Raw genomic sequence first — 24,442 nt, 5'->3', positions numbered from 1 at the left:
ACCTTTCATGCCCTTTTAAACAGTTGCTTGACAAGAGAGACAGGTATACTCTTATTGATGTACAAAAGCAGACTTCAATAATTTACAAAGTAAAATTGGCAATGCATTGACATACCTTTCAAAATCAGACAATTTACCTGTATAAAAGATAAATTGTATTGTCTTAAAGCTATATAAGTACCCTCACATGGCTCCTAAATCATGGCATGGTTGATTTATAACCAGTTTTGAGTAAATGTAAGAAATTCAACTGAGAGGAGATGACTGAAATACACTTAGTTTTTTCAGATCTCAGATTAATCTTTATATCCTTTTATGTTCTACTGCAATGAATAGCAAACAAGACTTCACAAAGCAAATACAATGGAAGTCAGATTTTTTCCATATTAAAAGCAATCAATGTAGGCCTAGTTGTGATTTACAAAAACACATAATTTACTCTACAGATTCAGATGATTTAAATAGCTTAGTTGAGCAAATAGAAAAGGTGAATCTACTTTGACTTAACCATTTCAATTAAATGTATCCACTTCTTGACATTTAAATCATTCCCATTAAAAGTAAACCACCAACAGAATGTAACGCAAGCTATAGGTTAATGCATGCTGAGCTGACAACTTCAAATATATGAAAGGCTTGTTATTGTTGATTACCAAATTACTCTCAGTATAGCATTGTTTTCTGCCAAGAAGTTCTACTTGTTGCAAGACAGAAAGACAGCTAAATCATGTAACACAGTGTGGGTGTGTATGTGCCATAGTTCTACCAATACATCACACAAGACATTAATGATTTTCAATTTTTTTCTCATTTTATGACGCTCCTCTGACAATGACCATAACCAGGTAGTCTTCTTCGGTTTTGGCAAGGGCTTTAGCTGAGGCATCCAAGAAATGCTGTGAAAAATCACAGGGGGGGAAAGCGTGAAGAACTCCTGCGCCATCCTTGTCACGGCTGCCGCCCACGGGCAGACTGATGACGCCGGCCGCTTGCTTCTGCTTCAGGTAGGAGACCAGGTTCTTCAGAGGCCTCTCGGTGGAGCTCCCCACGTCCTGAAGACCCTCCTCGGAGCTCCCTGGCACAGCTAGAAGGATAGAGTAGCCGCTGGGGCCAGCAGTTTTGATGCGACGGGACACCTCGTCCAGCTTGGGCTGGTCCAGACGCAGGCGTTGGGTGATCTTCAGCTGGGACACCTGGCTACCAGTGGAACCCTCCACCAGTAGTCCGGCTGCCACAGCTAGGTCCCCCTCCAGCAGATGCATGGAGGTGGGGAAGCTGCTGTTCTTCAGCAGGAGCACACCCTGCCAGGCCTGGCACAGCTTCTGCCCCCCGGCCCCCTGCTCGGACTGCAGGCTAGACCTGGAGGAGGAGAGGTGGTCAGAGCGGTCCTCCCTCTTTACAGGTCTCTTACAGGAGTCACTGGCTTTGCATTTGCGGTCCTGTTCTGGCTCTGCTGGGCTGAGCGTCCGCAGTCTCTTGTCCCCAGGGCCATGGTCCAGGCTGCTCCGCTGCTCTCCGCCGGGGGAGGGTCTGTCAGAGTGTGGAGGGCTGTAGCGCACCCCGTCCTGGCAGCTGCCACCAGGGCTCCGCTCCATAGAGGTGCCGTGGCGACGACGCACATGTTTGCTGCTGTCCGGTGAGCGGTCAGGGCGACGCCCGTCCTCCAAGAGGCGTCGTTTTCGGACCTGGTCTCGGCTCTGCAGCTCCCGCTCCAGAGACCAGGGTTCCCGTGAACGCCTTTCTAGGTGCTCCGAGGGCTCAAAGGCTGCCCCTCTCACCCGCTCTCGGACCGCTAGGCCAGCCCAGTCAGCAGTGTACAGTTCCCTTTCTCTGAAGCAGTGTGGGGGTGGAGGACTCCTCTCTCTGACCCTGATGGCCTCGGGGGTTGGCCGGTGGACAAAGGAGTCTGCCACTAGGTCAAAGTGAGGCTGCAGGTAATGTTGCTGGTAGCGGAGCTCTGTGTCGGCAAAGTCCACCCTAAGTCTCCTCTCAGGACCACCCAGAGGGAAGCCATGCATGTGGGAGCAGGCGGCCTGGGAAGCATCCAGGCTTTCATACTGGATGTAGGCCCACATGTCCCCCTTCCTGTAGTCTATAGTCCTGATGGTGCCAAAGCGGTCAAACTCCCTGGCCAGGGCAGCAAGGGGGACCCAGTGTCCAAGACCCCCCACCCACAGCCTGGATGTGGGGGTCGCTTTGCCATAGCCAATTTTGATAGGGTTGTGACACACCACTTTGCCTGACATGGTGATCTTAGCACGGTGAGCCATGTCCAGGTTCTCAAACTTTAGAAATCCATAAGTGCAGTTCTGTCCGCGAGCGGATGTCCGCTTGATGTCCACCTCTGTGATCACCCCAAACCTGTTAAACGCCCTTCTCAAGTCATTCTCTTTCACTGAGATGTTGAGATTGCCAAGAAACAACGTCCTGTTGGCCCGCTGATCATTTTCAGGTGATAAGAGGTCCTCCTCGTGGAAAGCTGCACAGTCAGGGATGAAGGGTGGCCGGGCCCTGGCTTCATAGATCGAAAATTCCATCTCTCTTTCCAGTTCTCTAGAGAGGGGTGGGGGGGAGGGAGGAGGGGGGAGACGACCCAGGGCTAACTGCTGCAGTCTGAAGTCTCTATATCCTAGCCCCGTTGGTGAAATTGATCTTTGGACATGCAAATGTCTGTGCCCTGCGACTCCCACATATGGATCTTTTTCGATGGGTGAGCGGCTCCTACGCCGGTTCGTGCACACCGCCTCAATCTTTAGAGGGCGATCATAGAGCACCAACTTGCCGCGTGCGTGCTTGGCCGCCTTGGCGTTTTCCGGCCTTCTGAAATCCACAAATGCCACCCTTTCGTCGTTAACTCGGCTTATTTTGACACTCACGTCCCCAAATTTCTTAAATTCGTGAAATAATCCATCTTCAATTTCTTCGTCGCTTAACTGAGAACCCAGTTCGCCAATTTTTAGAGTCTTGTACTCACTTTCGTTGCTCGGAAGAGGCCGCAGTTCCCCGCGAGAATTGCTCCTTGTGGTAGGGTCCAGAGCAAGGCTAATGTGTAACTTGCTACTCGAACCAGTTGTGTTAGCATATCCGTGGTTACTCTCAGTTCGACTGGACACATGGCAGTATACATCTCGACTGTCTCTCTTTTCAGATGGTAAACTCCGTCTTACCGAAACACCACTTTTGACAGAACCATTCCCGTTGTTGTTACCTGCAGAGAGAGATCCCATTTTCTTAACGTTACTTGTTGGGTGACTTCCTCCCCGTTCTCGGATATCTTCCAGAATACGCGAGCGCTTTTTCACGGGCGACCTATCTTTGCCTTTCATTTTGCAGTTACCGTCTTGAAAATGATATATTTTAAACTTACTACTCACTGTACTTGTCACTAATTATAAACATTTGTTTTAAATGAGGCTCACTTCCTCGTAGGCGCCATGTTGAAGGGCTGCATTGGAAGTCCCGCCCAGCTGTGGTGATTGGTGGAATGCGGCTTGCGTAGAGAAAAAGGATTGGTTCCACACATGTCACTCTACACAAAATGGGTCACCAGAGACTGGCACTCTGCCAGTTAGCGAGACATAGAGTGACGATGAGCAGCGGGTGGAAAAGAGGAAACCCATTCAAAACGGTGTCATCTGCCCTAATTACAGCGACAGATGCCTCAATCACAGCAGCTGAACAAGGAGGATAAGATAGGTAGGCAGGGCAGCGCAGCTATCTTACAGGCCTTTGGAGATACAGTATCTACCCCCTTTCATTCACTAGTCAAATACACATGTGATTTGTAAGTCAAAGCACACAGATACAAATGCAGTACTACTCATTTTGCTATGAATAACAGGTGGATGTGAGGGGCACAATAACCACTAGGGGGCAGAGTGGTTCCTCTGATACAGTGCTATGGCACCTGAGGGTAGGCCTCCTTGTAATTTCTTGAGTATACCAAGGCAAACATACATTGACTAATACTTAATTGCTAAAAAATAATCAAGAATATGCCTTAAAGCATAGATGTCTCCTGTGATGGAGACAGTGATGCCTTTATGTATGAATGAGCACAGGGCTTTTGTAAGACAGGCGGAATGGATTGCAATGAATTTGCTTTCCTCTTGTCAAAAGCCAAATCAGAGATGCTTACTGTTGGCCAAAAAGACAGTTGATAAGCATCTGATTATAGAAAAATAAGCATCTAAAGACAAACAAATCAAATCAAGTCAGAGTAAATAAAAAAAGAAGAACATGACCAGCGTTTTAGGTTTAAAGCCTTGCTAATAGGTAACAAATATGTGGTTTGTACTTTACTTACAACTGATTTGAGTTCTGGTAAATGGGAAACACTAACAATTAATTGAAGCTGTCTTTGCTCTGGACAGGTAGGATCTTGGTCATCATAAACTCTTGGAACAATGATACACTCTTTTCTGTCATGTTAGTTCTACACGATATATATTCATAAGTATGGACAACCCTTCAAATTAGTGGATTTGGCTATTTCAGCCACACCTGTTGCTGACAGGTGTATAAAATCGAGCACACAGCCATGCAATCTCCATAGACAAACATTGGTAGTAGAATGGTCTTACTGAAGAGCTCAATGACTTTCAACGTGGCACCGTCATAGGATGCCACCTTTCTAAGTCAGTTCATAGAATGTTTGCCCTGCTAGAGCTGCCGCGGTCAACTGTAAGTGCTGTTATTGTCTAGGAGCAACAAATACATTTTTCTTTGTCACATGCGCCGAATACAACAAGTGTAGACCTTACCGTGAAATAATTACTAGCCCTTAACCAACAATGCAGTTCAAGAAATAGAGTTAAGAAAATACTTACTAAATAAACTAAAGCAAAATATATATTTCATAAAGTAACACAAGAAAATTACATAACAATAACAAGGCTATATACAGGGGGTACCGGTACCGAGTCAATGTGCGGGGGTACAGGTTAGTCGAGGTAATTTATAAAGTGCCTATGCATAGATAATAAACAGTGAGCAGCAGCAGTGGAAAAACAACGGGGGGTAGAGTCAATATAAATATTCAGGATGGCTATTTCATAAATTGTTCAGCAGTCTTATGGCTTGAGGGTAGAAGCTGTTAAGGAGCCTTTTGGTCCTAGACTTGGCGCTCCGGTACCGCTTGCCGTGCGGTAGCAGAGAGAACAGTCTATGACTTGGGCGACTGGAGTCTTTGACACCTAGTATATAGGTCCTGGATGTCAGGAAACTTGGCCCCAGTGATGTATTGGGCCGTACGCACTACCCTCTGTAGTGACTTACGGCCAGATTCTGAGCAGTTGCCATACCAGGCGGCGATGAAACCGGTCAGGGTGCTCTTCACGGTGCAGCTGTATAACTTTTTGAGGTTCTGGGAACCCATGCCAAATCTTTTCAGTCTCCTAAGGGAGAAAAGGTGTTGTCGTGCCCTCTTAACATTTGTCTGTGTGTTTGGACCATGATAGTTCGTTGGTGATGTGGACACCAAGGAACTTGTAACTCTCGACCCGCTCCACTTCAGCCCCGTCTATATTAATGGGGGCCTGTTCGGCCCTACTTTTCCTGTAGTCTATGATCAGCTCCTTTGTCTTGCTCACATTGAGGGAGAGGTTGTTGTCTGTGAACTCCTCCCTATAGGCTGTCTTATCAGTGTCGGTGATCAGGCTGTTCAGGCTGACACTATTGTGTCATCAGCAAACTTAATGATGGTGTTGGAGTCGTGCTTGGCCACACAGTTGTTGGTGAACAGGGAGTACAGGAGGGGACTAAGCACGCACTCCTGAGTGACCCCAGTGTTGCGGATCAGCGTGGCATCGGTGTTGTTGCCTACCTGCTGGCGGCCCATCAGGAAGTCCAGGATCCAGTTTCAGAGGGAGGTGTTTAGTCCCAGGGTCCTTAGCTTAGTGATGAGCTTTGTGGGCACTATGGTGTTGAACGCTGAGTTGTAGTCAATGAACAGCATTATCACAAAGGTGTTCCTTTTGTTCAGGTGGGAAAGGGCAGTGTGGAGTGCAATTGAGATTGCGTCATCTGTGGATCTGTTGGGGCAGTATGCGAATTGGAGTGGGTCTATTGTTTCCGGCATGATGGTGTTGATGTGAGCCATGACCAGCCTTTCAAAGCACTTCATGGCTACCGACATGAGTGCTACGGGGCGATAATCATTTAGGCAGGTTACCGTCGCTTTCTTGGGCACAGGGACTATGGTGGTCTGTTTGAAACATGTATGTATTACAGACTCGGTCAGGGAGAGGTTGAAAATGTCAGTGAAGACACTTGCCAGTTGGTCCACGCAATGTTTTGAGTACACGTCCTGGTAATCCGTCTGGCCCCGTGGCTTTATGAATGTTGACCTGTTTAAAGGTCTTGCTCACATCGGCTACGGGGAGCATGGTCACACAGTCGTCTGGAACAGCTGGTGCGCTCATGGATGCTTCAGTGTGGCTTGCCTCAAAGCGAGCATAAAAGGCATTTAGCTTGTCTGGTAGGTTTGCGTCACTGGGCAGCTCGCGGCTGTGTTTCCCTTTGTAGTCCATAATTAATAGAATTGATTTATATATAGCCCTTCTTACATCAGCTGATATATCAAAGTGCTGTACAGAAACCCAGCCTAAAACCTCAAACAGCAAGCAATGCAGGTGTAGCAGCACGGTGGCTAGGAAAAACTCCCTAGAAAGGCCAAAATCTAGGAAGAAACCAAGAGAGGAACCAGGCTATGAGGGGTGGCCAGTCCTCTTCTGGCTGTGCCGGGTGGAGATTATAACAGAACATGGCCAAGATGTTTAAATGTTCATAAATGACCAGCATAGTCAAATAATAATAATCACAGTAGTTGTCGAGGGTGCAACAGGTCAGCACCTCAGGAGTAAATGTCAGTTGGCTTTTCATAGCCGATCATTGAGAGTATCTCTACCGCTCCTGCTGTCTCTAGAGAGTTGAAAACAGCAGGTGTGGGACAGGTAGCAGGTCCGGTGAACAGGGCAGTGTTCCATAGCCGCATGCAGAACAGTTGAAACTGGAGCAGCAGCACGGCCAGGTGGACTGGGGACAGCAAGGAGTCATCATGCCACGTAGTCCTGAGGCATGATCCTAGGGCTCAGGTCCTCCGAGAGAGAGAAAGAAAGAAAGAGAGAAAGAGAGAATTAGAGAGAGCATACTTAAATTCACACAGGACATCGGATAAGACAGGAGAAGTACTCCAGATATAACAAACTGACCCTAGCCCCCCGACACATAAACTACTGCAGCATAAACACTGGAGGCTGAGACAGGAGGGGTCAGGAGACACTGTGGCCCCATCCGATGATACCCCCGGACAGGGCCAAACAGGCAGGATATAACCCCACCCACTTTGCCAAAGCACAAGGCCCCCATCACCACTAGAGGGATATCTTCAACCACCAACTTACCATCCTGAGACAAGGCCGAGTGTAGCCCACAAAGATCTCCGCCACGGCACAACCCAAGGGGGGGCGCCAACCCAGACAGGAAGATCACGTCAGTGACTCAACCTACTCAAGTGACGCACCCCTCCTAGGGACGGCATGGAAGAGCACCAGTAAGCCAGTGACTCAGCCCCTGTAATAGGGTTAGAGGCAGAGAATCCCAGTGGAGAGAGGGGAACCGGTCAGGCAGAGACAGCAAGGGCGGTTCGTTGCTCCATAGCCTTTCCGTTCACCTTCACACTCCTGTGCCAGACTACACTCAATCAAATGACCCACTGAAGAGATGAGTCTTCAGTAAAGACTTAAAGGTTGAGACCGAGTCTGCGTCTCTCATATGGGTAGGCAGACCATTCCATAAAAATGGAGCTCTATAGGAGAAAGCCCTGCCTCCAGCTGTTTGCTAAGAAATTCTAGGGACAATTAGGAGGCCTGCGTCTTGTGACCGTAGCGTACGTGTAGGTATGTACGGCAGGACCAAATGGGAAAGATACGTAGGTAGGAGCAAGCCCATGTAATGATTTGTAGGTTAGCAGTAAAACCTTGAAATCAGCCCTTGCCTTAACAGGAAGCCAGTGTTGGGAGGCTAGCACTGGAGTAATATGATCACATTTTTTGGTTCTAGTCAGGATTCTAGCAGTCGTATTTAGCACTAACTGAAGTTTATTTAGACGGAAAGTAGAGCATTGCAGTAGTCTAACCTAGAAGTAACAAAAACATGGATACATTTTTCTGCATAATTTTTGGACAGAAAGTTTCAGATTTTTGCATTGTTACGTAGATGGAAAAAAGCTGTCCTTGAAACAGTATTGATATGTTAGTCAAAAGAGAGATTAAATCAAAGTTTATTTGTCACGTGCGCCGAATACAACAGGTGTAGGTAGACCTTACAGTGAAATGCTTACTTACAGGCCCCAACTAGTCCATCAGTGTGTTATTGTGTGTTCAAGCTGGAGAAGATGCTGGAGCCCCAGGTGTGGAGGGAGGCAGCCACACAGGTGTTTTTTGCCCTTGGCCTGGGCTTCGGTGGAGTCATCGCCTTCTCCAGCTACAACAAGATAGACAACAACTGCCACTTTGACGCAGTGCTCGTCTCCTTTATCAACTTTGTCACCTCCATCCTGGCTACTCTGGTGGTGTTCGCCGTGCTGGGCTTCAAGGCAAACCTTATGAATGAGAAGTGTGACATAGAGTGAGTTCAAATCAACTGCCCTATCGGCCATCTAGTAGGGGAGAGTGGGGTAAGTTGAGTCAAAGGGGTAAGTTGAGCCACCCTTGTTTCTAGGAAACTGAATCATGTGACCAAATATTTAGGAAGAGGTCATCATTTCATGGAGTCTGAATGAAGAAACCACATGGGAAAAGTGGTATGCAAGTTAGGTCCAAAAAACAGAAAACTGGTTTTCACAAAGTCAAATGAATGTATTGTGTTACAAGCATCATGACACAATAACTTATATCTAAACCAAAGTATATATTTTTAAGATTGTTTTATACATCAGTTGGGGGCTTTATAAGCTACCATATGAGGTCCTAAACCTAGCATGAAAGTGCATCCCTGTAGCTGTGTGGGTTAATATAGTCAAAATGTTTGCCTTGGGGTAAGTTGAGCCAATGGCTACCATACCCCATACAAACGATGATTTCATTTTGTCAGTTTTATGCATAAAACTGATAGTATTTTTGCAATGTGTCTTGCGTATGAACTCAAGTGCATTTTATTGTTACAGAGAAGACATCTTCATATCCTGTGCATACAGACATAAAAAGGGCAGGGGTATCGCCCCCCTTGAGGTTCTTGAGAGAGCAGCCAAGGAAGTGAGAGAAGGGAAGAAGTCCATTCGAGCAGGAGCAAGGGATGAAAAAATTTACTGAATGACATTGAAGAGGTACATTGACAACAACAGAAAAAACGATACCTGTACCTGTGCAAAAGAGAGGCTGTGACAGAGTAGCAGAGGCACACAAGGTCTTATCTGATGACATGGAGTCTGAGCTTGCTAAACATATCAAGAATCTCGCAGACCAGTTTCATGGGCTTAGTAGCCTGAAATGCGGAGAACTTACCTACGAATTGGCACATCCAAACAATATACACAACATTCTAAAATATATGTAGGTATTTTTGTTAGAAAGAAAACTATATTTCCCTTGATGGAGTGATGCTGAATGTAAAAAATGGCTCAACTTACCCCACTCTCCCCTAGTGATAGTGGAGAAAATGTAAGATGTCTAATCCAGAATGACACCACTCTTTGCTCACGCCATACATTTATTATCATGCCCTCTCTGTGATCAGAGTCAGGACTTCTGCAGTACGTTTCATCTTGTGCACTAACATGATTCGCTGTGGTCCCTTCAGAAATGCAGAGAAGATCATTGGCTACCTGAACTCTAACGTGCTGAGTCATGACCTCATTCCGCCACACGTGAACTTCTCCCAGCTGTCCACCGTAGACTACACTGAGATGTACGGTGTCATCAAGACGGTGAAGGAGGGCAGCTTCGCCGAGCTGGGCCTGGACCCTTGTTTCCTGGAGGATAAGCTCAACAAGGTGCAGTGGGTCTGTTTGTCTGGGCTGTGAGCTCTACATCATCCAAACTGGGTCTGAATATGATCTTCACAACACCATACCAACTAGGCTTTTTCTAGTCATCCTTATGCTGTATTTATTAAACTCCTTTTTGTCTCTTCTGTCCCCTCTCCCTCTCTATCACAATCTCTTGGTCCTCTTTTGCTCCCTCTCTCCTTCACTCTTTTCTTTCTCTCTATATCCATCCCTCTCTCTCTGCAGTCAGTGCAGGGTACAGGCTTGGCCTTCATTGCCTTCAGAGGCCATGACTCATTTCCCGGCCTCTCCCTTCTGGTTCGTCATGTTCTTCTTCATGCTCATCAACCTGGGCCTGGGCAGTATGATCGGCACCATGACAGGCATCACCACGCCCGTCCTCGACACCTACAAGATCCAGAAAGAGCTCTTCACAGGTCAGCCCTAAAAACAACTGTGGCTCTCCCATTCTCATCTATCATAGTTTCATACACAAATTCAGCACTTTTCACCGAGACAGAGTGGGGAACTAGATAAGACTCACAAATTCTGAGATTTTTAAGGATGACTCGTTTTTTGTTCTATTGTTGTAGTCCTTTCAGGGCTGATTACAAAGTAATAGCAATAAAAGCAATGTTGCATACATACAGTAAAGACTTTGTCATCCAAGGAGACAAAAAAGTTTTACATAATGTGAAGGTTATTCAACTCCACTACCAATTCATCTGTGAGGAAGAAGTTCTATAAAAGCTGCAGACACTGCACACTTTCAGACTAACGCTTTTAGCTGCCTCAACTTGCTCCAATACCCTCTGTCTATTTCTCTGTATCTGTATTTGTATTTATTAAGGATCCCCATTAGTTCCTGCCAAGGCAGCAGCTACCCTTCCTTGGATCCAAACAAGATTAAGGCAGTTACACTAAACAATTAAATAATAAAACAGTACATCATACAACACATTATTACAACACTACACGACCACTACATATCTACAATACAAAATGTATCATCAGTGGTGGGAAAAGTACCCAATTGTCATACTTCAGTAAAAGTAAAGATACCTTAATTAATAGAAAATGACTCAAGTGAAAGTGCATACTACTTGAGTAAAAGTCTAAAAGTATTTGGTTTAAAATATTCTTAAGTATCAAAAGTAAATGTAACTGCTCAAATATACTTAAGTATCAAAAGTAAAAGTGTAAATCATTTCAAATTCCTTATATTAAGCAAGACAGACTGCACCATTTTCTTGTTTTTTAAATTTACGGATAGCCAGGGCCACACTCAGAAATAATTTACAAAGGAAACATGTGTGTTAGTGAGTCCACCAGATCAGAGGCAGTAGGGATGACCAGGGATGTTCTCTTGATAAGCATTCAAAATGTAACGAGTACTTTTAGGTGTCAGGGAAAATGTATGGAGTAAAAAGTATGTTATTTTCTTTAGGAGTGTAGTGAAGTAAAATAAGTATAAATAGTAAAGTAAAGTACAGATACCCCAAAAAACGACTTAAGTAGTACTTTAATGTATTTTTACTTACAGTAAGTACTTTATACCACTGTGTATAATACCACAATACAACAATACTATAACATTACAATGTACATGTGCGTAGAGCGCATGTTAGCGTGTGTGTATGCGTGTGTGTGCCTGTGTGTGTGTGCGCGTGTGTGTGTGTCTTTTCATAGTCTGCGTTGTTCCATAAAGTGTAGTTGTATCTGTTTATCTGTTTTCAGTGTGCTGCTGTATCACAGCTTTTTTCTGTGGCCTGCTCTTCGTCCAGCGCTCTGGGAACTACTTTGTCACCATGTTTGATGACTACTCCGCTGGTCTGCCACTCACTGTCGTGGTCATCCTAGAGAATGTGTCGGTGGCCTGGATCTACTGCACCAAGAGGTACAGGATGGCGTCTCCCCAGAGAGCCGCATAGTGTGAGAGGTAGCTTTGAAAAGTGAACACACTGATCATCACTGATATTGCAATGTGTGTTGGTTTATGCAGGTTTATGCAGGACCTGGAGGATATGTTGGGTTTCTATTTCTACATGTGGAAGTACGTCTCCCCTTGTTGTCTCATCGTTCTCATTATGGCTACTGTCATTGAGATGGCCATCAGCCCGCCAGGGTACAATGCATGGGTGGAGGAACTGGTCAGTCAACCTGTTGGCAAACAGTGCAAAGTTTCATATAGACACTTTGTATTGACACTTTTTGACATTTTGTGTATTAGCCTTGTTACAGAGTTTGCAGTCAGCACCAGGGGTATTTATTTTTCACTCTATTTCCCTTCGTAACTTTGTTTCTCTCTCTTTAGGCTCAGGAGCGTTTCCAGAGCTACCCTCCCTGGGCATTGGCCATGTGCTTCTCCCTCATTGTGGTGGCCATGCTTCCTCTCCCCATCGTCTTCATCGCCCGCCATTTCAACCTGATGTCCGACGGCTCCAACAAGCTGTCTGTCTCCTATCGCAAGAGCATGATGAAGGACATCTCCAACCTGGAGGAGGTGGACGAGATGCACTTCATCCTGGGCAAGAACCCAAGAGAGACACCTTTGCCCAAGCCCCCGTCCCAAGCCTACCTAGTCCCCCCAGGCACCAAACCCCTGGAGAACCCCAACTCCTTGTCCGCCAACAGCTGCTACCGTACGGGCTGCCAGAACACCATCGGCCCCACCACCTCCGTCACCCCCACTGTCCCTGAGTCCGACTCATGATCACTGTCTATCCTCTTCATGTTCCTGCCCCTAGCCTGCCCCTAAACCCCTAACGATCACCCTCCTACAGGCCAACTCACATTTAACCCTACAGAGTCTCACCACCAGAGGTAGCTGCAGCGCTGCCCAAAATACCTCCACCCTCACGCTATGAGTGACCCTAGTCACAGGACACCCCTCTCCCCCTCTCCAACAGACCCAGATGTTAGAGTTTACTGCAGCAGGGGCTGCTTTGACAAGGAACCACATGGTCAGGTGTCTGAGATATTACAGTGGTGTGTATCTATACCTAATGGAGTGTATTCAGTGCTGGACATGCAGTATGTTCTGGTCTAGAGGCCAGGCAGCAGTATTCCCATTCTGCTCTGCTTTGCTTATTGCAGACACAGTTTAGGGGAATGTAGAGAAAATCATATTTACATTTGCATTAAGTGAAACTGAATGTGAGTATCTATACAGTGCATTCGGAAAGAATTCAGACTTTTTCCACATTTTAAGTTACAGCCTTATTCAAAGGCTGTAACTTATTATTGTCCTCATCAATATATGCACAATACCCCATAATGACAAAGCAAAAACTGTTTTTTAGAAATGTTTGCAAATGTATTAAAAATTAAAAACAGATGTAATTATTCAGACCCTTTGCTATGAGACTCAAAATTGAGCTCCGGTGCATCCTGTTCCGATTGATCATCCTTGAGATGTTTCTACAACTTGATTGGAGTCCACCTGTGGTAAATTCAATTGATTGGACATGATTTGGAAAGGCACACACCTGTCTATATAAGGTCCCACAGTTGACAGTACATGTCAGAGAAAATACCAAGCCATGAAGCCGAAGGAATTGTCCGTAGAGCTCCGAGACAGGATTGTGTCGAGGCACAGATCTGGGGAAGGGTACCAAAAAATGTACGCAGCATTGAAGGTCCCCAAGAACACAGTGGCCTCCATCATTCTTAAATTGAAGAAGTTTGGAACCACCAAGACTCTTCCTAGAGCTGGCTGCCCGGCCAAACTGAGCAATCTCAGGGAAGGGCCTTGGGCAGGGAGGTGACCAAGTACCCGATGGTCACTCTGACAGAGCTCCAGAGTTCCTCTGTGGAGATGGGAGAACCTTCCAGAAGGACAACCATCTCTGCAGCACTCCACCAGTCAGGCCTTTATGGTAGAGTGGTCAGACAGAAGCCTAAATGCCAAGGGTCACGTCTGGAGGAAGCCTGGCACCATCTCTACGGTGAAGCAAGGTGGTGGCAGCATCATGCTGTGGAATGTTTTTCAGCCGCAGGGACTGGGAGACTAGTCAGGATCGAGGGAAAGATGAACGGGACAAAGTACAGAGAGATCCTTGATGAAAACCTCAGGCTGGGGTGAAGGTTCACCTTCCAACAGGACAATGACCCTAAGCTCACAGCCAAGACAACGCAAGAGTGGTTTCGGGACAAGTCTCTGAATGTCCTTGAGTGACCCAGCCAGAGCCCAGACTTGAACCCGAGCGAACATCTCTGTAGAGACCTGAAAATAGCTGTGCAGCGACGCTCCCCATCCAACCTGACAGAGCTTGAGAGAATCTGCAGAGAAGAATGGGAGAAACTCCACAAATACAGGTGTGTCAAGCTTGTAGCGTCATACCCAAGAAGACTCAAGGCTATAATCGCTGCCAAAAGTGCTTCAACAAAGTACTGAGTAAAGAGTCTGAATACTTATGTAAATGTGGTATTTCTGTTTTATTTTTAATACATTTGCCAAAATATCTAAAAACCAGTTTTTGCTTTGTCATTATGGGGTATTGTGTGTTGATTGATGAAGAAAAAAAATATGCAATACATTTTAGAATAAGGGTGTAACGTAACAAAATGTGGAAAAAGTGAAGGGCTCTGAATACTTTACGAATGCACTGTATATATTTGTGGCAGGTTTGAATCCTTTTAACCTTTGCAGTTCTCCATATCAGTCCTCTATATCATATGATAGAGTGTAGTTATGCTTTCCCTAGATTTTATGTACAACATTTCCTTGTAACTTAGTGTGCCACTGAAGCACTTGAGCAGACGACTGCTCTTGACACACCTTCTTTCGTTTCAATGCTCTACCTGCTTCAGCTAAGTGTTTAGAGGCAGGAACAATATTGATTGGCGTTGGTTACAATGCCAACAGTCCAGAGGGATCTGTATATTTTGAAAGGCTATGTGCAAGGCTGCTGTAAAGACACTGTCTTCATTGTCTATTTGCAAGCATTCATGCTATGATATTCACATGAGCACCACTGTCTCATCTAGTTTCAGTGTCCTACTGTATCTTGTGTACTTTAAGCCAATACTCTCCTTGTTCATCATGTAGGAGTTATATAGTGTGATACTTCAGGCCAAGCATACAGTAAGTAGCTAGTGTCTTAGAAACTTCAGTACCTCCACCAAAGAGTCTGCCTACGTCCTGTACATACACCATGGAGAAGAATTAACAGATCACAATCACTTTTAGAGCAGAAATCCAGGAAGAAATGCACTGTATAATGTGCTGCTATTGATGTAGAAGATGAAAGAGGACTTGTCCAGTCATTACAAATAGCACAGATGAAGAGTACAAAAGGAGTCTCTCCCAGGCACAAAAAAACTTTTTTGATGATCTCATATTATGAGAAATCTTTGCAATAAATTGCTACCAAGCATATAAAAATGTATTGACATAACCTTGTTACAAATAATTCATCAGCACAAGAAAGACTGTAGTATTTATAGGCACAAATTGGAATGTATTACAGCAGATGTGATGATTAAGGAGCTTTGACCAAATCTCCATTTTACTGAGGAAAAAAACCTTCCAATGGTTGATCCTCAAATCTCTATTTACTGATACTCATGAGCAGAATGGCAGTGCTTCATGCTTAGTATGTAAGTGTGTCTTAATTTAAACCAAGAGCACAGTTCTCCGTTGGACTGTTTCAACCCTCTTACAGAAGTGAAGTATTAAAACCAGAGAGAACTCACACAAGCACACAGTGTTACTTTAATATCTGCCAAGACCTTTTCCCACAAGTATTTACACACCTTCATCACACAGATAGCAAAGCTTTTACCGTACGTTGTTACCATAACAAACGAAAAAAGTACACTTGACAATCTGAAAGGACAGGGAAGGAAGAAAATGCCCCCCCCCCCCCAAAAAAAACATGACCCACTTTCATAAAGTAAAATGCCCACTTGGCCTGTAACTTTTATCGTCGTTTGATTTACAGTTAGCTGTGAAGTCAAAATGATTCCATTTTAGCTAGCTTTCTTTTATGAAGAGGATTGCTTTATTTGTATTTTTATCACAATGTTCAAAGCCATGGTGTTGATGATTAAATTGACTACATTTATATTACTGCATAATATTCTATCTGTGTATGTTGGTGCGCATAATGTTTAATACTAATTAAGATTTTATCTGTAAACGTGACCGGGTGTACGTTTTCATCCTGTGTATATTTCATTGTATATTTGAAGTTTCTCTATTTTGTAGTTGGTATACCTTATCTATGACTATGGGAGTGTAAAAGGAGTGCGACGAGGGGGGTACAGTATGTTAACCTTGTGTGATCCTAATGTAGCCTCATTTTGAGAACGTGTATTGTCGAACTCTGACGAGCTACATGTGCAGCACTCTGGTTCTCATGTGTTCCTCTCTCAGCTGCTTGTAGAGAGGCGTGGCCCTCCAGACAAGAACACATGGATAAGCATATCCATGCAGTAGGTTAATATCCAACCAGTCTTTGCTTGAAGTTCTAGTCAAGCTTTATTTTAGTCGAAATCCCTCACTTTAAACATCTGTAAATATTCTTACGTCTGTAAGATTCTACAACCGATAATAATCCAATTATTATAAAGATAGAGCAAAACTTGTGAAGTATATAAATGTCTTAACACTGCAGAACTGTTTTAATAAGAGTTCATGTGGAAGAAATTACTATTGGATGTGGTGAATATGAATGCACTTTTTCACTTGAACTCCAAAAGAGTATTGTTATGTTTTTGTTTTGTTGTCTGCATGTTGGTATGCTCAATGTTTGCCCTAGCGTGGGTACAGTCTTTGTTAAAGCATTGTACTATTATATTATCTGCTGCAGTAACAGTAACGGGATGGGAGGCTAAAACCTCTGTAGAGAAAATTAGTTGTGGTTAGGAACTGCCCCTTTGTAGCTAAAGTCTTAAAGTGACTTTCAACATAATATGAGTGTGTGAGTGTGGGTATGTGTATTTGTGTCTATGAATGTGTGTTAGTGAGTTTGTAGTTTACTTCTTATAATAAGTGGGTGCAGGGACTTACCAAGTAGAAGTTGAACATTGAATCGGAGGCCCAACCAAAACCAACTCTCTCTTCCATCATGACGATTGTATGCTATTGAAACTACATGTGAAAAGAGTAATAATGTTTTTTGGGATATCACCAAAAATATCAATAAACCATAAAGAACCTGTCAAGTGATTTGTGTTGAACTTTTAGGACAAGCTAGATGTGTAGATAAGATACATGTAGTTTGGATGGCCTGAAACACTGTGCTGTTCTCTTTACAAATGGGAGCATAATGTTTCCTAGCATTGCGCAAACTTAACTATTTGGCACTCAACATATCCCATATTGGGAAATAACCATGTTCCCAGCTGAACACAATCACACATGTCCTCACTCTCATTAAGTAATATATACTGTACACAGAGGAAAGTATTGCCATGGTTCACAAGGATCATAATTAATTCACATTTCAATGCAATGAAAATACGCCCTTTGTACATATTTGTGAAGCAATCCCTTGGAGGCCAACAGATGACACATATCTGTACACAGCTGTTGTTATTCTGGAAGAGGAAATGGTGCTGTCCTCCCTCATAATGGATGTTTTGGCAGAGAACAGCTAAAGGGCTTCTCAGAAGCCAATGTACAACCCTTCAACAAGAGGACACAGCTGTGAACACAGGCTTAACCCATCAGAACACAGGCAGTAGACATTTTTATTAGACTTTGTTGCGGATGATTATTACAGACAGATATTGTGGTGATATTACGCTCTCACCCAACTGTGACATATAATGAAAAAATTTCTGAACAGAAACTTAGAAACTATAGAATATACAGTAACTATAATTGCAATGTTTTAATTTGTAGTGTTAATATTGTTAGAGGTTTTAATGTTTTTATATCAAAGATAATGCATTTCATCTGTGTTTCAATTTCCCCTGATAAATCATGCATTTTGTTTTAAATATCAATGTGATTTCACACTCTCACCTAAACAAATCATGAATAAGAATTAACCAGGCAAGTATTGATAAAATTACCGAAATAGCATTGTTTCAACTCATTGTTTCACATATAGAAAAGTACATGTCTAAATCAATGCTCAATTAACGTAAAATGAATTAGTATAGCTATACTAAACCCAAATATTAACACAATATGCAACAATTTCCATGATTTTACTGTTACAGTAAATCAGTCATTTGAAATAAATAAATTAGGCCCTAATCTATGGATTTCACAAGACTGGGCAGGGGCAAAGCCATGGGTGGGCTTGGGAGGGCATAGGCCCAGCCAATCAGAATATTTTTTTCCCCCACAAAAAAGCTTTATTGCAGACAGAAATACTCCTCAGTTTCATCAGCTGTCCGGGTGGCTGGTCTCAGACGATCCCGCAGGTGAAGAAGGCAATGTTGAGGTCCTGGGCAGGCGTGGTTATTCCTGCAGTGGACATTCCGGCAGTCAACATGCCAATGTAACGCTCCCTCAAAACATCTGTGGCATTGTGTTGTGTGACAAAACTGCACATTTTAGAGTGGCCAATTATTGTCCCCAACGCATGTAATGATCATGCTGTTTATTCAGCTTCTTGATATGCCACACGTGTCAGGTGAATGGATTATCTTGGCAAAGGAGAAATGCTCACTAACACGGATGTACTGTAAACAAATTTGTTTACAAAATTTGAGAGGAAGAAGCTTTTTGTGCTCATGGAAAATGTCTGGGCTCTTTCATTTCAGCTCATGAAACATGGGACCAACACTTCATATGTTGTGTTTATATTTTTGTTCCGTGTAAATTACTTGACTGAAACTTGAATATGATTACACACTCTACATGTCAGCAAAAGTATTGTATTTGGTTCAAAACATTCTCTAAGACCTAAACCTCAAATGGAGTTGTGCATAAAGGGTGTGACCATTGAGCAAGTTGAGGAAGCTGAACTCCTAGGTAACATTCAATGGTAAATTATCATGGTCAAGTCATATTGACAAAGTTGTTATGTCTGGTATAAAAAGTTTTTTAACACTAAAATCAACTGTACTAGTTGTTCAGGCTCTGATCTTCTTCCATCTTGATTACTGTCCGGTAATATGGTCAAGTGCAGCAAAGAAATCCCTAGCAAAACTGCAGCTGGCTCAAAACAAAGCAGCAGGCCTTGCCCTTAACTGCACACACAGAACTAACATCAAGAACATGCATGACAGTTTTTCCTGGTTGAGGGTTGACGAGAGATGAACTGATTCCCTTCTAGTCTTTATGAGAAATATTACTGTGATGAAAATTCCAGATTGTCTGCATAATCAGATAACATACAGCTCAGACACCCATACATACCCCACAAGACATGCCACCAGGGGTCTCTTCACAGTCCCCATGTCCAAAACAAATTCACGGAAATGCACAGTATTATACAGAGCCATGAACGCATGGAACTCCCATCCATCTCCAATTACTCAAGCAAACAGCAAAATTACATAAAACAAATGGATAAAACAACATCTCATGGCACAATAGGGACAATAGGGACTGTGAAATGACACACATACAAACACATGCCCACACACTCTATCACACTCTAACACAAACAATCTACACACACATTATTCTTTAGTTGTGTTGTTTGTACAATGAGTGTAGAAAACATTAAGAACCCCTGCTCTTTCCATGACCAGGTGAATACAGGTGATAGCTATGATCACTTATTGATGTAATTTGTTAAATCCACTTTAATCAATGTAGATAAGGTTAAAGAATGATTTTTGAGACATGGATTGTGTATGTGTTCCATTCAGAAGGTGAATGGGCAAGACAAAAGATTTAAGTGCCTTTGAACGGGTATGGTAGTAGGTGCCAGGGGCAGCGGTTTGTGTCAAGAACTGCAATCCTGCTGTTTTTTTTACGCTCAGTTTCTCAAATGTGAATGAACAGTTTCCCGTGTGTATCAAGAATGATCCACCACCCAAATGGCCATCCAGCCAACTTGACACAACTGTGGGAAGCATTGAAGTCAACATGGGCCAGCATCCCTGTGGAACACTTTCGACACCTTGCCCCGACAAAGTCCACGCCCCAACGAATTGAGGCTGTTCTGAGGGCAGAAGGGGGTGCAACTCAATGTTAGGAAGGTGTTCTTGATGTTTGGAATACTAACTGTATATTGTATCATTTTACATTTGTGTGACTGTTCTTGTCTATCAGTACATCAGTGTTTTGTTACTTGTTGTGTTTTATGTTTTTGTGTGGACCCCAGGAAGAATACCTGCTGCTTCTGCAAAAGCTAATGGGGATCCCAATAAACCAATAATACATAGTACCTTGAATACACACAAACAAATATTGTTTGACCTTTGGGCTATAAAGATATTAAAATGTAAAATGTTATAATGTTATTCATGGTATAACATAGCTATAATGTCCCAATCTGGTGTAATGGTACAATCAGGATCCAGTCTCTACATCCAGGGTCTCATAGCCAGACTAACGCCGGGATTCATTCTAAGAGGGAAAGAGAGAGAAAAGTTGATCTTGTTTTATGAGGAACAAAAATAGGGATATTAATATAATCAAATATGAATATACAAATATTATAAAATACCTGAACAAGAGCGCTCCCCTGATAACAGGCATAATTCTATCTGCTCCCCACTTGGGGATGGCTGGCTAAGCGCTCCAGACAGGGGCAGGTGTTGCCTCTTCTTCTTCTTTGGGAGCTTTTGTTGGGCCATGGCCAGGGAGTAGTACAGGCGGAAGTTATTGACTATGACTGGGACAGGCATGGCTATGGTCAGAATACCTGCCAGAGCACACAGGGCTCCAATTACCATGCCGGAACAGGTCTCTGGGTACATGTCCCCATAACCCAGGGTTGTCATGGTAACCACCGCCCACCAGAAGCCTATGGGGATGTTCTTAAAATTGGTGTGAGCAGTCAAAGTTGGGTCTTCAGGGTCACCATGTACTCGCTCTGCGTAGAATTCCAGGGTGCTGAAAATTAGCATTCCAATTCCAAAGAAGACAGCAAGGAGGCAGAACTCTTGAACGCTGGCCTTTAGTGTGTAGACTAACACACGCACTCCCACCATGTGGCGCATCAGCTTAAAGATCCTCAGGATCCTCACAAAGTTCAGCACACGCAGGAAGCCCAGGGCATTCCCACTCAGCCCCACATCCAAGAAGAAGGGCAGGATGGCCACAAAGTCAATGATGTTTAGTATGTTCTTCACAAACAGCAGTATGTTGGAGCAGCAGGTGAAACGGACCAGGAACTCAAATATGAACCACACCACACAGACGCCCTCCACCACAGTCAGAGTAGGTTTGGTCACTATCTCATAGTACGTCACCTCTTCGGTGTGGTTCCCATCTATGACCAGCTCTGTGCGTTGCTCTAACGTGTGGAAGCTCTCATGTGTCTCCAGACAGAAAGCTGTGATGGAAAGGAGGATGAAGAAGAGGGAAGCAAACGCAATGACCTGCAAATGACAAGAAGGGGCATTGCATGACTCTAAGTGGATCATCTCATAATGATTAAAGACACAAACAACACACTGATTTACTTGTCTTCTAGGTTTGATTGACGTGTTGGACCATTGTATTAAAAAGGCTATTTGTTGTTGAGATTAGGCTTGTGTGTTGTCTCCTGAACTGACTCAATCCCATGGTTGTTGTTTCATATGGAGCCAGAGTACCTTCATTTGAGTGACATGACCTAATGAGAGTTACATGACTGAACCATTCAAGGGACTCTGAGGGTGAATCTCAATTGCATTTTCTTTCCTTCATTCCTCTCTCCCCATCTCCTTCTCAAAGCACATTGGAGCAGAAGATCTGAAGTTCCTGCACTCCAATCTTCTCTGTTTTAAGAAGGAGGAAAGGAAAACATATGTAAGAAGAAAATAGAATTGAGATTCACCCTGAAGCTTCAATTCTGGTGAAGCTGCTTTTATTATTACAAGTCCTATTCTATGGAACAGCCGACAAGAGAATCTGAGTGTAGTAGAAACAGTGGATTTCTTATTTATTTTTGCACACACCTTTTTAGCCTTGCCTTTACTTATTTTTTACATTTGGCTTATGCTACTACCTTTTGTAGTAGTTGTTTTTTGCCCTTATTGTCTGTGATTACTTTAATTTATATCTTATTCTTTTTTGTTTTCAATTTTTATTTGTGAAGTGTATGGTTTAAAGATATGGAAATTTCTGCGCATGTGCAAATAAAAATGTGTGAACAGTAGCTGCTGCTCAGTGCTCTGCTGCCGCTTCCCCCTCCTTGTATACCTTTGCCTGGGATGTATTCATTACGCTGATTCTGTTGCAAAACTTTTCTTAAACGGAAGCAAACGAAACGGGGCAGGACCTCCCTGAATTTGTCAAATAACAACTCTCGTTTGGCAAATGATTACACCCCAGGTGTAGCCCACAAGTCTTATGTTGTACACAAAGGGCATGGTTGACATGTTCCAACTATTTATTGGATTCCATGCCTCAGTAGGCTATTAAGCATATGCATGATTTCATGTTATTTTTTCAGGAGGGGAATTAGGCTACATGCAGCTATTTACATGTTGTACACAAAAGATGATCAACATGTTCATACAAACTTGCAGATAGTTTTTTGCCCCAAGGCAAAACTCAAGTGGGGAGTTACATGCAGCTATTTAGGCAGCATATCAAACACAAGCAAGTAACAGACATACAGTCTAATTAGAAATGTAATGTTATTTTTTTATCATAATTGTAAACATTGGCTAACAAAACACAGATTGTTTTTACTCCAATGCAACATGTATGGACTGTGTCCTGCTTGTGCAACTGCAATATCCATTACAACAGACAGAGAAGGCTGTAGCCTTCATAAAGGCCTTGAATGTTTGTTCAAATCACTGCAGGGTTTTTATTTCAGCTGCTCAGAATATGAGGTAGTGATATAGACAACATCAACAAGAACAAATATGTGTACGTAAAATAACACATGCGCAGAACGTGATCTGGATCCATAGGTTTGAGAAAGAGGTTTCCAGAGGGGCAGAGCAGGGGCACAAACTCAGTATTCACAGCCACGGCCTTTAAAGGGGTGTGATACATCAGACGTGCTTCAGGCTTTCAGAGCTGCTTCCACGTGCTTCTCCAAGCCATTGCAAGTGTTTATTTTTCTTCAAAATTAGTGACTCTGTTTCACTGCTGTGATCCGTTTCTATGCCTGCTGCCTGCTCTGCGCAGTCATTAGAGCTGTTTGGTTTATGGAAAAGCCATATGGTTTATAACTGCAGTAAACAGAGCCTGCCTGCTACCACACCACCTTCTCCACAGCTTGGTAGGAATGCCCAGAGGGAATTACCCAGCCTCACACTGACTAGCCTGATTCAGTCCCTATCAAAACTTTTTTTTTATTAATTGGGAGAGAATAAAGAATACAAACCTTGGCAGTCTTAGACGAGAACGGGTCGTCAAATAAAGCCCATATTTTTGGTTTCCACCTTTTGAAGCAGCTCTGAGAATTAGCTGGGTTGTCCTCAACATCGAATGACTCTGGAAACTCTTCATTGTGGTGCTCATTTGAGTCAGATGGCACGAACGCTGCAAGGGCCTCTTTGGCATCCCTATGTTGGCAGAATGTTATCCAGCAACAAGGTTCCACGTCCGCCTTGTCGACCCCCCAAAAAGCCAACTCCTCTTCAAAAAGGGGACCGCAGACATCTTTTGGACAGTGAAGCTTACCGGTTCTGTAATAATTCAGAACATTGGAGAAAACACCTGGATGTCTGTCGAAGAAGAATTCAGGGTCACCACTGGGGTCATGATCCATCAGTTTAGCCAAACGGGTACCAGGCAAGCTCTTGAGAGTGCTCATGTAAGTTTCATGACGCATGCCACCAACGTTGATCACAACCTTTTTTGTGACATCCCCTTTTTTGTCCCAGTCTTCCCTTAGATATGTTTTCGACGAGGTCCTGTCGTGGCCATGGGCTGAAGTATGGCCCTGAGAGGACACATACATTGAGCTGATCATGACCTGGAGGGGAGAGAATTGCACATCCAGGAATGTTGTTTAGCCTACGGTCCTCGTCTGTGCCAACATTTTTGAAGAGATTTAAAAGGTTTCTCAGGCCCAGGGGTAAAGAAAAACAGCATTACGGCAGGCTATCATCTCTCTCCTTTGGTAGTTAAGTTTGAGAAGAAATCATGATCTTTCCTTCTATTTATTGCTTCAGAGCCTACTACAGTGTAGTCCCGCCCTGTAGGCAGCCCCCTTCCTGCATTCCAAAGTTTTTCCCACTTCTGTCAGTTAGGGAAACCTGGTCTCCAAGCATTTAGTATTATTCCTGAAGTAAATCTGAGATACTCTATTTAGTATGATATGTTACATTTTGTATGGTATGTATTAATTTGTGGATGTCCAACACCCATTTCATATGATATATTACAAATTAAAAAGGTGTATTATGTTACGATGCACAATAGGTTCCCGA

General features: G+C 43.6%; 1 protein-coding gene and 2 pseudogenes across 1 annotated transcript; 1 reads left to right on the top strand and 2 right to left on the bottom strand.

Moving 5' to 3' along the window:
- Nucleotides 1-296: 296 nt before the first annotated feature.
- LOC111970070 (RNA-binding protein 15 pseudogene) lies at nt 297-3,445 on the bottom strand (annotated as a pseudogene).
- A 211-nt stretch (nt 3,446-3,656) lies between these two features.
- Nucleotides 3,657-12,698, top strand: LOC111970592 (sodium-dependent neutral amino acid transporter SLC6A17-like; annotated as a pseudogene).
- Nucleotides 12,699-17,651: 4,953 nt separating this feature from the next.
- Nucleotides 17,652-24,162, bottom strand: LOC111970068 (voltage-gated potassium channel KCNC1). Its single transcript, XM_023996571.2, has 3 exons — nt 23,392-24,162; nt 20,569-21,445; nt 17,652-20,468 (listed from the first exon to the last, which is right to left on the bottom strand). The coding sequence occupies exons 1-3, from the start codon at nt 23,980-23,982 to the stop codon at nt 20,464-20,466; spliced, it is 1,473 nt and encodes a 490-aa protein (XP_023852339.1). The 5' UTR covers nt 23,983-24,162; the 3' UTR covers nt 17,652-20,463.
- Nucleotides 24,163-24,442: the final 280 nt, after the last annotated feature.

Source organism: Salvelinus sp. IW2-2015, linkage group LG11 (genome assembly GCF_002910315.2).
Source record: "Salvelinus sp. IW2-2015 linkage group LG11, ASM291031v2, whole genome shotgun sequence".
NCBI lineage: Eukaryota > Metazoa > Chordata > Actinopteri > Salmoniformes > Salmonidae > Salvelinus > Salvelinus sp. IW2-2015.
Note: the sequence above shows the minus strand (reverse complement) of the source record. Positions and strands in the feature narration are given on the sequence as shown.